Source organism: Myodes glareolus, chromosome 9, assembly GCF_982192425.1.
Source record: "Myodes glareolus chromosome 9, mMyoGla1.1, whole genome shotgun sequence".
Classification (NCBI taxonomy): Eukaryota; Metazoa; Chordata; class Mammalia; order Rodentia; family Cricetidae; genus Myodes; species Myodes glareolus.
The window spans coordinates 95,216,999-95,232,780 of NC_142034.1; the positions used below are offsets into that span (position 1 = coordinate 95,216,999).

The window sequence follows — 15,782 nt, forward strand, 5'->3', positions numbered from 1 at the left end:
TCTTAGAGAAGTTTTAGGTTCATGGAAAAATTAGAGGAGATAGAGATTTATTATGTCATCCTACACATTTTCCCTTCTGAGCAAGTGGACTTGGGCCCTGGGACCACAAAGGAACCACAAAACAACCTGAAAAACAGACAGACAGACAGAACCCTTCTGATGACTATTACTTGACTGGAGGGCACAGAAACACTTGGAGAATAACACTGGAAGAATCACAGCAGAACAGATGTGATGTACAAAACATACAATTTCTATTAAAAAAAACCCCACAAGATCAAATATACACATAAACCATGTATATGAAAGTGGCAACAAAACGGTTGATACGATGGTTCTGGGGTCCAAACCCAGATAGATATGAAGATCTAAAAGTGATTCATAACAGAGTTATCCATAACACCCCTACTATTATGACCCAAGCTGGCAAAATGGAGAGAGGTGACGATCAAGTATTTGTGAGCTTCCCAACCCATTCAATAAATACTGGAAAACAAACAAAAAGCCTTACTCAAAGCAACCATGAAAGAGGTACATGCTTCCAGCTGGGTGTGGTGGCGAACACCTCTGATCCCAGTACTGGGAGGCAGAGGCAGGTGGATCTCTGTGAGTTTGAGGTCAGCCTGGTCTACAGAGTAAATTCCAGGTCAGTCAGAGCTACATAGTGAGATCCTATCTCAACCCCACCCACACACCAAAAGAAAGGTACGTGTGTTCTCTTATCCTAATGACGGAATGAAGCAAGCTCCTTTTCCAGAAGGAGAGCTGGTACTGACAGTTTTGCTACTGGGGATCTGTCCAGAGATAGTCACTGATGTTAGAGACATAAATATCCTAAAAGACTATTTATTAATGCTAGGTGGTGGTGGCATATGCCTTTAATCCCAGCACTTGGGAGGCAGAGGCAGGCGGATCTCTGTGAGTTTGAGGCCAGCCTGGTCTACAAGAGCTAGTTCCAGGACAGGCACTAAAACTACTGAGAAACCTTGCCCTGGAAAAAAAAAAAGAATATATGTTAAAACAGTTTTGAAAATGTGAAATGAGTGCAGAACAGTGGAGTTTTTAAACTATGGTACACTTGAGTTATAGATCATCGTGTTACTATAGAACTGCATTACTGGACTGGAGAGATGGCTCAGAGGAGCAATTATTGCTCTTGCAGAGGGCCTCGGTTCAGTTCCCAGCATCCTCTTCTGACCTTTGTAGGCACTGAAGACATGTAATGCTTAGACACACATACAGGCAAATCATCCACACACAATATAAAAATAAAAATTAAACCAACATTACATGGGCTGTGGAGTATAACTTAGTGGCAGAGCAGTTGTTTAGCATGCATAAGGACCTGGGTTTGAGACCGTTACAAAAAATGAACATTGGAAAACGTCTTCAAAATCTTATACATGCATTCCTGCTGTGCTGGCTAGTCTCACGCCAACTTCACACAAGCTGTAGACATCTGAGAGGAGGAGGGGACCTCAACTGAAAGAATGCCTCTACACGGTCAGGCTACAGTCTTAAGTCATGTCCTTAATTAGTTACTGATGTGAGAGGGCCCACACTGTGGGTGGGGCCACCCCAGTTGGTGGTCCTGGGTTCTATAAGAAAGCAGGCTGAGTAAGCCATGATGAGCAAGCCAGTAAGCAGCACCCCTCTATGGCCTCTGCATCAGCTCCTGCCTCCAGGATCTTACCCTGCTTGTGTTCCTGTCCTGACTTCCTTCAGTGATAAACAGCCATGTGGAAGTGTAAGCCAAATAAACCCTTTCCTCCCCAGTCTGTTTTTGGCCCTGGTATTTCACCAAAGCAAGAGCAACCCGAAGTGAGAAAGACATCGGTGCAAGGATTGTGGGGTACTGATGAGAGGACCTGACCATGTGCTTTTCAGAGGATCTTGGAAAGGAATCTGGAACTTTGGGCTAGAAAAGCCATTGAGTTCACATTATATGTGTTGGGAGAAATACAGATGAAAGACGTCTGTCATGTGACGTTCCAAAGGGAAGTCTGAGCCACTTAAAGACTCTATTGGGACCGATGCATATTTTGAGTTAAGAATCTGTGGTTCTGGTCACTGGGAATGAAGAATTAGCAGTGGTCAGTAAGATACCAGAACCACTAACGTAACGTGAAACCTTTTCTTTGTTGGGATAATCGATGCTGGTCAGCTGGAGCTGAGAAATTAGCTGTGATTAAGAAGAGAGCAGCATCACTGAGTGGAAATCTTCAGGGAAGTGTTTCCTCAGGGTCAGCACAAAGAAGCTGTGGTTCAGAGGCAGCCATGGTTGTACCATACACTGACAGCAAATTGGTCATGTGCAAGTGTTTTCCAGGTGGTACTGAAGGTATTTGGGGTCGTGGAGAGCAGCCGAGGCTTGGCACTGTGTGGCAGGGCTGGGAATTCTTGAAGAGAGCCCAGGAGAAGCTGTTGGTGAAAGCACAGTCCAGTTGCAGCGAGGACCATGGGATGAACACCCAGGACAGCAGCAACTGTGGCGTGGAGCCAGCCTGTTACTAGGAGACAATCTGTGTGTGCTGCAGAGGATGGAGTCAGAGAAGAGGTCCAAGTCCTTCTGAGGAGGCCTCGAGTGGATCCCAGACATTGGACGCTGCCTTACTTAAACAGGTGGAATTTGATTTTGCTTTGATTTGATTGTTACTGTACCCTGGTTCTTCCCTCTTGAAATAAGAAAGTATTTCATGAAGTCAGGCAGTGGTGGTGCACGCCTTTAATCTTAGCACTTGGGAGGAAGACACGGGGATCACTGTGAGTTTGAGGCCAGCCTGGTTCACAGAGTGAGTTCCAGGACAGGTTCCAAAGCTACAGAGAAACTTTGTCTCAGAAAAAAAGCCAACCAACCAACCAATCAAACAACAACAACAAAAGAAATACCAGACCAGTGGGTGCTTCAGAACCTCCATTCCTGGGCCAGAGGATGAGAGATACTCAAGCAGTCATAACAGAGAGGGCACAGAGCCCTCCCAGCCATGGGACCTTCCTGGGTCTGTATCTGTGCACTCTCTAGGACACGTACCTGTGTGTGCTTTCCTTGGGAAGAATGAAGGACAGCTCGGCCCCAGCATGGCTCTCCAGCATGGCATTGGGGACATGGTGGTGTACTAGCTGAGAGATACCTTCAGGATTGCAGTGTGGCTCTTTCACCAGTGTCATGTGGTAGCCAGCTCCTGGAACAAATGGACCAAGTGTCAGGCCCTTGGGTGGCCCCACTGCTTCTGACATGCCACATCTCTGTGGCTCAAATCAGACATCTGCACACTGGGTACTGGACCAGAACATGTTCATCTTGGGCTCTTCCATATAGTGTCACCTCCCACAACCTAAGTGGGGAAAAGTGCTAGGGAAGCTGGGTCACTGAACGTAGCCAGGTGCACCTACTGGGAGCCAGAGCCTTCCTGAGGATAAAACCACCAACAATAATCTAAGCATGTGAGTGTGTCTGTATAGTAGGATTCATGCAGATCATGGCTGCAAGGAAGAGACACAGCAGGAGCTGTGGGGTTATACTGCACATGTTGAGCTCTGTCTGGCTTCTTGTCAATAATGCTTTTTAGGAAATGGCCTTTTCTTCGTCCCTTCAGAGACAAGGGTGTTGGGCCCAGGACAATCAATGGCTTGGCTAATTGGGCAAATAGGCAAGAAGGAACAAGCAAAACTCTCGAGGCCCTAGTAAAGATGGATAGAAGACACTCTTGGTAAAGATACCTCAGTATCTTCACTAGGCACATGACCACTTAGGATGACAGGGCCCCTCTCTAGCACTGGCTAGACTGGGGAAATCTCTAGGTGCTTGGCACAGGAGAGGTGAGGTGAGAACGCTGGGGCATTTTGTGGGGAGGAGTACTCTTGTATGAGGGGAGGAGACAGGCATAGTTAGACCAGGAGGTGACAACAGAAAGCCACGCATTCCACACAGCAAGGGGGCTGACTCCTAACTCGTGATTCAGCCTGCTGGACTGGGTTGTGCAATGAATACTGCTCTTAGTGCGAGCAGCATGTAGGAAAGCACCCATGCCTACTCCATGGATTCCTGCCCTGGGCAGTCCTGTTGTGGATTAAACAAGAGCCCTATCACTCTGCCCTACTATTCCCACTGGATGGACAAGAGAAGAGAAAGCTCAAAGACGGCCTTGCCCAGCCACTATCGGGACCCTTTGCAGGGGGTAGCTGACCTGGACTTCTCCTTCACACTTCTTACCGTATTTCTGCTTGAGGAACAGTGATGACCCACAGCACTGTAGCTCCCCCTTGGCCATGATGGCGATGCGGTCTCCCAGCAGGTCAGCTTCGTCCATGAAGTGAGTGGTCAGAAGGATGGTGCGGTCGCTCTTCTGCTGCTGCAGAAGGTCCCAGATGGCCCTCCTGGACACTGCATCCATGCCCGAGGTGGGCTCGTCTAACATCAATACCTGGAGGGCAGAGGTGAAGCCTTGTGACAGTGACAGAGCCATGTCTCAGGCTCAGGATGGCTGTGCTGTGTGGGCTTCTGCAGCTTGATTTGGGGGTTAGTAAGATGTCCTCACCACCCCTGGGTCTGTCCTTGTGTAGGAGCCTGACTTGGCTGCATCAAGAGGCCAGACCCCCTGCCCTATACCTTGGAACCGGCTATGAGGGCGATGCCAATGGAGAGTTTGCGCTTCATCCCCCCACTCAGGAATTTGGACCGCAAGTCCCGCTTGTCCTCCAGACTAAGGATGTGCAGCATCTGCTTGACCTCTTCAGGACACTTCTGGAGAGAGAGGCCTTTCAACTGAAAGGCAGGGGAGAAGAAGTACGAGTCAGGTGGCGATAATAGGTGCCAAACCCTCTAGCAGGTTCTCTGGCCTAAGAGATATCTTCCCTTGGCACGAATGGACTCTGCTCATCCACCTAGGATTACCCTTGCTTCTATGGACTAGCTCCTCAGAACAGACTACTGAGAGGCTAATGGAATACTGGAACAGCTGCAGAATCCTTGGAATATTAGCAAGGGAACAGTCACTACCCACGCGTCTTTGTCACCCAAACTCACCTGTGCATAGAAGTAAAGGTGTTCTGCCACTGTCAGGTTGTCAAACAGGACATCGTGCTGGGGACACAGGCCCAAACTCTTTCGGATTTGAACCATGTCTTGGGAAATTTCATATCCATGAATATATGCATGTCCACTGGTAGGGGGAAAGAGACCTGCAGCCAAATCAAAGACCCCCCAAGTTCATCATGAAAATCTTGTTCACTTGTGCAAGGTGCAATGACCTCCTTAACTCACTTAACTCACTGCCCCCATTTTACTGAGGACCGTATTCAGAAGACTGTACTGGGCCCCTGCACACGGCTACGTTAGGCTCTGTCCAGCAGAGCAGTAGGAGACAGAAGGATGGGACCTCAAGCTCTGTTGCAGGGCACACCACTTTGTCATAAACAAGAAACTCACTCTCATGCATACAAGTATGTGTAGATACTGACTCCAACACTATCACAAGCCCCACTCTCAACGTCAAGGTGTGTGCTACTGACAAGCACCTTAGTGTTTCAGGAAGACGAGGAATAGTTTCACATGGGATGAAGAGTCCCTTCTTTTCCTCCTTGTATCATATCCCTTACTCTTTCCCATGGGTACTGGGACTGAATGCAGGGCTCAATGAATGCCAGACAATCACTCCACCACGGATGCATATCCCTAGCACAGCACAGCTCTCTTCAGTCCTGTGTGGCTGGAGAATTAGCTGTACTTGTCTTTACTGATCCCACTAGGTTTGGGCATTCATAGACAGGCTGAAAGCAGGGAGGGAACCATTCAAAGGCTTCCCATACGTTCCCCTGGGCCATGGGCCTAAAACTTTACTGGTATAAACATTCCACTTCTCACAGCGAAGGAATGAAAGTCATATGAGAAAAATCCATGGCTGATGGGAAGTAGCCAGAGGGGAAGGACCTGTCTGTCATAGATGGACATGGAGCTACCTCTCACCTGTTAGCATGGACATGGTCGTGGTCTTGCCAGCACCATTGTGGCCCAGTAGGACTGTTATCTGTCCTTCATACAGGTTCAGGTTCAGGTCTCTGATGCCCACCTTGTCCTTATTACCCACTTGGAACACCTGTAGGTAAGGCAGAGAGCTGCAATGACTTCCTATGGCTCTCAGGGTCTTCCTTTCCCTTTGAACCTAGCATCTCTGGACACTAAAGCAGGCACTGTGAATCAACACCCAGAACAGAATTGTGGGGCGAGGCTACATGCTTCTGTTAGCCCCTACAAGACTTTCTTCTTGTTACTGTGCATCCAGTGTAGCCTGTACTGAGTAGCTAGTGCAAGGCACACCCAGGACTAGATGGCCACAAGGCCACAACACCACAACGGTAGCCAACCTGGGGCCAGATGTGGAGGGATGGATGGTCTGTACTCTGGAGAGTGGGTCAAGAGCAGCTAGGGGGATCCCATCCTCCTCCTTCAGGTGTTCAGGACAGCTGGAGGGAGCCAGGCTTGGAGAGAGCACCTCTAGCTGACTGGTCTGCCTTCAAGGCCTCACCTTAGACAGATGCTTGATTTTGATACCAGCTACCAGGTCCTCCGGCTCGGCTTCAAAGTACTCGGTTCTGAGAGCCTTTTCGGGGTCACTGTCTTCTTCTTCTTTCCCTACGACAGTCCTTGGGCTCCCGCACCAGTAGGAGGGCTGGGATGCAGGCACGTGGACATCAGAGTCATTAGTGTCAGTTCATTTTATTTGTGATCAACAAAGTAACTACCATTGACACACTAAAGACGTGCAACAACGTGATGTCACTGCACCTTCACAGGGTGTATGGCTGAGGAGACAACACCATCTTTATACTGAGTCCCTGCATGTTTTCTGATTTGACTGTACCTGGGAAAGCTCTATTTCTTGCCTTCCTAATCTGGTAAATGGGCACGAGAGTGGACAGTTGTGAAATTTAACCAAGAAAAGGGAATTTGTCATCGTTATGAAGAGACATCACTGAACAGCCCTGTCCAGAGCACTATCAGAGCCTAAGAGGAACGGGGTTGTATCTCTGCCCTCTCTGTTCAGCAGTGACAAGCTCCCTGTGGATGGGGGAGGAGGTGAGGGGGACGAGAGGATGTGATGTCTGCTGAGGATCTGTTAGTTCTGTCCTCAGTACTGACGGGCACACTGCACCAGTACCGGACACATCTCGTATGGAAAGTGACTGTGAAGTCAGAACGAATTTCACATAACAAAAGCCCATAATTTAATGGCATTTTCCCTCCATAGCTATGGACAAGAGTAATGTCTGGCCGGGTGGTGGTGGCGCATGCCTTTGATACCAGCACTTGGAAGGCAGAGACAGATGAATCTCTGTGAGCTCAAGGCCAGCCTAGTCTACAGAGCTAGTTCCAGGAAAGACTCCAAAGTTAGAGAGAAACTCTGTCTTGAAAAGCCAAAAAAAAAAAAAAAAAGTAATAATGTCTGTCTTTTCTAAAAACAGGTGTCACCTTGCATTTGGTGGAATACAACAGGTGACACTTGACAAATACTTGCTGAATCAAAAAAAAAAATCGAAAAGAACTGGATCTAATTATCAATTGGAAGTTGCTAGTGTATGATGGTGAACCCTGGCCTGGGGATACTATGTCATCACTACAAACGAAGTTCACTCATAAAAAACGCTATATATTTAAGTAGAAATATGTTTCTAAACTAACAATACACTTATAAATATGGCTAGATAAAAGTCTAAGAACTATAAATACATGCTCAGGCATATGCATTTAAAATAACAAACACTGTTATAATAATAAAAAGCACATTTCAGGTCTGGTTTATAATATGGTCCACTTTTATCAAGCAACTTGTCCGCAGGGGCCAGGTAGGAAGTGCACAGGACAAGTGTGCAAAGGCCATGAAGACTAGTACTGTCAACCCAACAGCATCTAGAATCACACAGGAGACAACCTTCTGGGCGTGTCTGTGAGCGAGGTGGGAAGACTCACATTATACATAGGTTTCATCATTCATTCATGACTGAAGGAAAAGGAGAAAATGAACGGAGCACCAGCATTCAGGATATCTACTTCCTGAACAGAGACGCTATGTGACATTGTGTTCCTGTTGCCATGTTTTCCCTGAAAATGAATGAAATTTATGCCCTGGCAACGCTGTACTCAGGACCTTTGGAAGAGCAGGCAGTGCTCTTAATCACGGAGCCATCTCTCCAGCCCCCTAACAGAATGTATCCTCCCTGCCCCAAACTGTAGCCAGAATAAAACCATCCTTCCTTAAGATGCTTTTATTCGGTGTTTGTCCATGAGAAAAGCATTACAAAGGCACAACCAGGCATCAACAGTGCTCCTTTCTAGTAGTGGGAAGTGCTATCTATTTCAAAAGTGTGGTTCCCATCCCCACAAAAAAAATCTTCATTGTTTTGTAGGCAGAACAGTAAGCTATTTGTTTTTATGCTGGGGACAGACCTCAGTGTTTATAGGTGAGGTCCTGGGCTTAAACTTTGACATTATTTCTGAAAATTAAAAGATTTTTCATGAACAGGAAAGTGCGTTTGGGGGCACCAGAGGCTGTGCACATCAGTCTCCGTGTCCTGTCATCTCAGGTCCTGGGGAATGAAGACTGTCTTTATCCTATGAACAAATCTTAAGGGCCCTGGGGACAGAAACACATAGGTCAGGGTTCCCTAAGCGAGCCCTACACAGGTATCATGCACTGGAACTGGAAGAGGTCCCGTGTGAGTGCTGGGGACACCTTTGTCCCCCAAAGAAGTGGCCTGCTTGAAGAACAGGGCAGCAGCACTCACCATAAGGAAGAAGTACCAGGGCTGGGGCACGCCAAACTGGCCTGGGAAGACCGCCTCCACGTACCAGGTCACCAGGCCGTAGAGCACCGAGTCCAGCAGCAGCATCCCCAGCACTTGTCCAAAGCAGAAATCATCATCCACGTTGACAGGGTTCAGGAGGTCACGCCACTGGATGCCAGTGCCTGAGGATGCACCAGGAAAAGTCCATAGCTGGCTGGGCTGACTGGGAGGGACGAGACCCTGAAGCCCTTGACAGCACCGGTTTTCATATTGCCCTGTGCTGCCACCATGAGGTCAGCATGGCTGCTTCTTTCTGGGCTTTGTAACAAATCTGATAACCTTCAAGTCACATGTATTCCAGGCTGACCTCAAAATCCCTGTGTTGCTTAGCATAATCTTGAACTTCTAATCCTTCTGGCTACACCTCCTACGTGCTGGTATTACAAGTGTGTACCACCACACTCAGCTTATGCTGAGTTCGGGACTGAACCCCAGGTAGACACAACCAGCTGAGCTACATCCCACCCCTAGACAACTTTCTTCAAGTCTTGAAGACAGCAGTAAATTTTAAAAAAAAATAGTAAATCGGAATACTATCAAAAGCTCATGAACTTGAGCTAAGCGCTAAGGAGATGGCTCAGAAGTGAAGAGCAATGGTACTTCTTCCAGAGGACCTGATGCCTAGCACCATTTTGGTGACTAACAACCCTCTGCAATTCCAGTTCCAGGGTATCCAACTCCCTCTTCTGGCCTCTGCAGGTAATGCATGCATGGAGGGCACAGAAACAAATGCAGGCAACTCTCCCTAATGACATCTCTAGTTTTTTATTTTTATTTTTTTATATATATTTATTTATTTATTATGGATACAATATTCTGTCTGTGTGTATGCCTGTAGGCCAGAAGAGGGCACACCAGACCCCATTACAGATGGTTGTGAGCCACCATGTGGTTGCTGGGAATTGAACTCAGGACCTTTGGAAGAGCAGACAATGCTCTTAACCTCTGAGTCATCTCTCCAGCCCCCATCTTTAGTCTTTTAAATTTATTTTTATTTTTTATTTTTTTAGATTTTCAAGACAGGGTTTCTATGTGTAGCTCTGGCTGTCCTAGAACTCACTTTGTAGACCAGGCTGGCCTTGAACTCAGATATTTGCCTAACTCTGCTTCCCAAATGCTGGGATTAAAGGCATGTGCCACCATTATGTGGCTATTTTTAAAATTTTTAAAAGCTCATAAACTTTGCATTTCATTGGTTACATGTTTACATACACATACATATATGCATATGTATATACATAGGGACAAAAAAGAAAGCACACATGAGATCTGGTGTTAGGTCAGTGTGAACCAATAAAACCAAGCGAACTCAGGACCATTATGAAGCTCTACAAAGCTCATTAATGAGGAGCTACAAGGCACATCAGTGTCATAGTCCGTGGAAGCCTGGACCTAAACATCTAACAGTCTCCTGTTGGTCAGAGGACCCTGGATGAAATGTTTACTCCACAGCCTTGGTGATTATGTGCCCTCAAACAGCTACAGAGTTGTCTGTTTTAAGAAAATTTACATGCATATATGTGTAGCTTGGTTCTTGTGGGACTCTTAACAGTGGGAACAGGGGCTGTCTCCGACGCTTTTACTGGCTTCTGGGACCTTTTTCCTCATACTAGATTGCCTTGCCCAGCCTTAATACAAGGGGAGGTTTTTAGTCTTACTGTTTTGTTGATATTATGAGAGGCCTGACCTTTTCTGAATAGAATTTGAGGAGGAAGAACGGATGGGGGGCAGCAGAGGGGAGTACTGGAAGGAGAGGAGGGAGGGGAAACTCTAGCCAGGATGTAAAATAAATACGTTAATTAATTAACTAAAAAAGAAAAGTCACTACACAACTTTGAAAAAAAAAGGTGTCATACATTGAGATTCCTCTTTGGAAATGGTCTTTTATTTTTAAAAAGATTTATTTTTAAATTTATTTTTAAATTATGTGTAGTTAGATGTTTGTGACTGCATGTGGGTATGTGTGTGTGAGTTCAGGTGCCTGAGGAGGCCAGAAGTGTCAGATCATCTGTACCTGGAGTTAGACAGTTGTGAGCTGCCTGATGACAGGTGTTGGGACTGAACCCCAATCCTCTGAAAGTTCAGTAAGTGCTCTTAAATAACGAGCCATTTCTTCTACCCTGCAAAAGGCTTTCTTTTTTGTTTTTTGAGACAGGGTTCCTCTGTAGCTTTGGAGCTTGTCCTGGAACTAGCTCTTGTAGACCAGGTTGGCCTCGAACTCACCGAGATCCACCTGCCTCTGCCTCCCAAGTGCTGGGATTAAAGGTGTGCACCACCACTGCCCGGTTCTGTAAAAGGTCTTTTAAAAAGTACTAGAGGCCTTGGAAGTTTCTGCTATTTTACAAAGTCTACACTCTATCAATAGGCTACTAATGATAGAAACACAGGCGTTCTGTTTTGACCTCTTGAATTCTCTGCCCCCACCTCCTTGGTGCTGGGATTACAGACAAAAAGCACTGCCATGTCTGGCTTTATTCAGTGCTAGGCAACAACCCAAGCCCTCATAAAAAGTAGTTGTTTTGTTGATGTTTGTTTGCTTGTTTTGTTTTATGAGACAGAGTTTCACTCGAGCCCATGTATGGAACTCACTATGTTTCCTGGGTGGCCTCAAACTCACAACAATCCTACTGTGACTTCCTTAGTGCTAGGATTACCTTGCTTAGTGGTATGGTTTGAATACATGGCCTTAAATTCATCTGTTCCCAGTTAACAGTGTGAGATACAACCCTCAAAAACAAACCAAAACTGCTGGGCTCTGGTGGCACACATCTTTAATGCCAGCACTCAGGAGGCAGAAGCATGCGAATCTCTGTGAATCTGAGACCAGTGTGGTCTACAAAGAGAATTCCAGGACAACCAGAACTACACAGAGAAACCCTGTCTTTGTTGTTGTTGGTTTTGCTTTTGTTTTTTTGAGACAGGATTTCTCTGTGAAACAGTGTTGGCTGTCCTGGAACTCAATCTGTAGACCAAGCTGACCTCAAACTCACCTCTGTGAGTCCCCCTGCCTCTGCCTCCTGAGTGCTGGGATTAAAGAAAAGCCCTGTCTTGAAAACCAAAAATAAACAAACAAAAACAAACCCCCAAAACACAAAACAAAACAAACAGCAAAAGGACCAAAGCTGTCATAAAAAAGGGTCTCACGGAATGGTTTTCCATTTTGGTCTCCTGCTCTAGGAGAAACTACATCCATGATGCCGTCTTGGAAACAGGTGTCCCATCTTCAGGCCTCCCAGCCTCCAGAGCTGTGAGAACTAAGCTACTATTTCAGACATTACCAGCCTCAGGTGCTCTGTGACAGCAACACAGACACATCTGACCAGAAGGACCTCATGCAGTGAAGGGAGAGAATGACTCCCAACAGCTGTCTGCCGACCACCACACATGCTCTGGGGCACATGGATGCTCTTGTGTGCACACACATGTTCACAATAAAAAATGTAGTAAAAAGGTTTCTAAAGGGAATGGTGAGACGGATTAAGAGTATTTGCTGCTCTTGCAGAGGACTCCTGCACCCACATTAGGTGATTCACAACCCTTGTAACTCCAGTTCCAGGGGACCGGATACCTTCTTCTAAATCTGTAGGACTTTCACTCACATGTGCACACCCACTACACACACACACACACACACACACACACACACACACACACACACACACACACACAGTTAAAAATAAAATACACTTAGAAGGCCGGGTGGTGATGGCGCACGCCTTTAATCCCAGCACTCGGGAGGCAGAGGCAGGCAGATCTCTGTGAGTTCCAGGCCAGCCTGGTCTATAACAGCTAGCTCCAGGACAGCTCTAAAACTACAGTGAAATCCTGTCTCAAAAAAAAAAAATACACTTAGAAAACTTTCAAATACAGAAGGAGGAAGAGAATCAAGCTAATTGGTAAAATCTAATCACTGGACAGAGCAGGTGGGGTGACCGACACCTCTTGTGTTGCGTTTGGCTCCTAGTGGCCTTATCTGAGCTACTTCCCCATTAGTCTAGGGCAGAGTTAAAGTTCCCTAGCTCAGGTGTTCCAATCAGTTTGTTTTCCACCTGATGGGAGTCTAACTGTTAGAAACACTTTTGGCAAGACGCTTCTTACGAAGCTGCAAGAATCAGCAAGGCATGACTTGACAACTTTTGAGGACAAGACTTACCTTTGGCTTCAAATTTTCCTATGAGCTGGGTTCCCATTGCCATGGCAACATTAGATAGAAGACAGGATGAGAGCTTTTGGCTCAGGGTCATCCAGTTGTACCGAGGAGCCACGAAAAAATAGGGGATGAAGGTGAAGTAGTACAGAAAGCCACCCACGGCAGCTGCTATGTTGGCTGTGGGGAGAAGGAGCATGGGTGCCATGAACTTGCCAGGAGACTTGCACGAGCAACAGTGGTCAGACCCCACCCCATCCAAAACCCAGCACAGGGACGACAGTGTCTTCTGCATTATTGGCCCCCTCATGCAGATCTCTGCCCACCTGCAGCAGTACACACACAAAAATGTGTGCACATAAAACACGCTGGCAACAGCTTGAATGTAAAAGAGCAACTAAGCTACTATTTTGCATATGTTTTTTAAAAACAATAAAATTACTTAATAGGGAGCTTGGAAATTCACAGTGTGGTATGGACTGACCTGAGATATGCTCATTTTTTGGAAAAATTTAAAATCATTTAAGCTTAAAACTACAAATAATTACTAGGAGAAATGTAGTTTGTATATTACAAGCCATCAGACAGCCAAAAACTATTGCAAACTTTCTCTGTCCAACAGAAGTCAGCAATGGAGAAAACATAAGTACAAAATGACAAGAAGTTGAACACAAAATTCAGAGAGCAGAAACGACTTGAACGTACCAGCAATCACAGAAGGGCAGGCAGGCAGGCAGGCAAAGCTTTTATTGCTAGTATCTTAGCAGTTCACACAGTCACACTTGCCTTCTGCCGACTCCCCTTTCCCTGTAACATCCTGCCGCTCCTCTCTGGCCCACAGCGCGTGCTCTCTGCCCACCTGGCTCCTTCCTGGGGGATTCTATTCTGCTATGGCCTTTACTGTATTCCTTTCTGCCTTCCCCTCAAACTCAGCCTTGGGGGCATCAAAATACATCCCTCTGACCCTGTGACCATGCATAAACCCTCTTGTTTCCCTAGATCTGCATGATTCCAGTCCTCTGACCTAAGGGGAAACAACAGGACTCACCTTTACTGAAGAAGGTACTGACCATGAAGCTGAAGGAGATGGAGGAGATTGCGAAACACAGCAGGAAGACCAGCACCAGAGAGGGGTCGCTGTTCGAAAGGACTGCTATGTCCTTCTTCACCTGTAGAAGCCAGAGTGGCAAGGTGAGGCAGGGAAGGCAGAAATGAACAAGGAGGGGCCTAAATTTCCAGGTCACAGGGACACTGCTGGATGTGAAGGGATCCTTGTCTCAGTCAGTGGGAAGCCCTGCTTATTTTCCCCAGCAGGGAAAGACTTGCCCTGGGGTCAGTGGCCATGAATGTTCTTTGGCCTAAGTGCTGGGATCTCTGCACCCTCCCTTCTTGCCAAAGTCCTCACAGAAGCCACACTTACTTTGACACAGAACAGCAGGGTCATGAAAGAAACCATGATGAGGAAGAACAGGAAGAACATGAGGAACCACGCACTCCAGTGCAGCCAGCTACTGAGCCCCATCATGCGCATGTACTCCTGTGAATGGGAGACGGCGTCACACAGTCAGGCTATTATCCTGTCTGTATGCTAGCAGCTTTTCCCCACTGTCCCATGTGTGCCAGTCTGCTTATAAAAACACAGTGCCATCTATAGAGCAGGGGGCAGATCAGCATACCTGTGCTGTATGCACAGGCAGGAACTATCCAGCATACATGAGGAGAAAGAGAAGGCTGTGGTCTGTCATGTTAGTTCTATTCCTGTGGTATGAGAATTTAGCCCTTTTCTACATTTCATCAGTGTTACACACCACATATCTGGGAGGCTACCCCGATAGTCAAATCAGCATTAATTGCCCTTTCTTCCTAAGTCACAATAGACTGCCCCACTCCCTAGCCCACACCACGCAATGTGGCCTGGATTGGGTTCACTAAGTTCTGTCATGCCAGGAAACCCCCTTCTCTGCTTGTGCCTCATTCAGGCCTGACACAGGTACCCAACAGATGTTAAGCTGGGAATTCTCTGCATCCCTCAGGGATGCCTTGTATGCCGTGGAGCACTCCACACTCCCAAGGGATGCTTCCAAGTCTGCAGGGATGCCTTATATGCCATGGAGCACCCCACACTCCCAAGGGACGCTCCCAAGTCTGCAGGAAAGCCTTGTATGCCGTGGAGCACTCCACACTCCCAAAGGACGTTCCCACGTCTTCACATTACTTGAGCTGATTCCGAGAAGCCAGGAGTGTCAGCTGGCATTAAGGTCCAGAGTCACCCAGTCTGGTCCCCTCCTAAGGTTGGCAGACTCTGCAGGCCTCCTGGGCTGTGAGCCTTGACCAGTTTGTGGCTAAGGACACACATTAAAAGACCTAGGCATCTGCTCATTTGCCTTCCCACTTTGAAGGAGAACCCCAAAACCCTTTTAGGGAAAGGTGCATCCTGTCTCTGTGGAAGAACAGGGTTAGGTGACCTGCAACAGCTCTGACCAGATCTTTCAGTCTGGCCTGTTTATCAAGCCGTTGGGACCAGCTCCTCCACCGACCAATGCTGCCTATGGGTTCTGGGAATCTAAAGCTCCACAAAGGTGGAGTAAAGTGAAAATTCAGCTCGTGGCTGGCAGTGTGGCTCAGTGGTAGAGTGCTTACATTCTTGAGACCCTGAGTTCCATTTCAACACTGACAACAGAAGCAAAACCAAACAGAACAAAACAAAAACACCAGGAGGGCCTTGGGGAAGTCAGGGAAGGGGGAAAATATGATCAAAATATAGAAAAGGAACTTTTTTTTTTTTTTGAGACAA

At 46.9% G+C, this 15,782-nt stretch overlaps 1 protein-coding gene across 3 annotated transcripts in view; it reads right to left on the bottom strand.

Annotated features, from left to right (window-relative positions):
• The window catches only part of Abca3 (ATP binding cassette subfamily A member 3), a 57,299-nt gene that overhangs the window by 19,151 nt on the left and 22,366 nt on the right, over positions 1-15,782 (bottom strand). For all 3 annotated transcript variants that reach the window (XM_048436292.3, XM_048436289.3, XM_048436290.3), the window contains exons 9-18: positions 14,409-14,525; positions 14,037-14,157; positions 12,995-13,168; positions 8,782-8,963; positions 6,525-6,668; positions 5,966-6,095; positions 5,027-5,181; positions 4,610-4,765; positions 4,214-4,424; positions 3,032-3,182 (exon numbers count right to left, since the gene is read on the bottom strand). In XM_048436292.3, the coding sequence (XP_048292249.3) occupies positions 3,032-3,182; positions 4,214-4,424; positions 4,610-4,765; positions 5,027-5,181; positions 5,966-6,095; positions 6,525-6,668; positions 8,782-8,963; positions 12,995-13,168; positions 14,037-14,157; positions 14,409-14,525 (1,541 nt within the window). The remainder of the gene's footprint in view (positions 1-3,031; positions 3,183-4,213; positions 4,425-4,609; positions 4,766-5,026; positions 5,182-5,965; positions 6,096-6,524; positions 6,669-8,781; positions 8,964-12,994; positions 13,169-14,036; positions 14,158-14,408; positions 14,526-15,782) is intronic.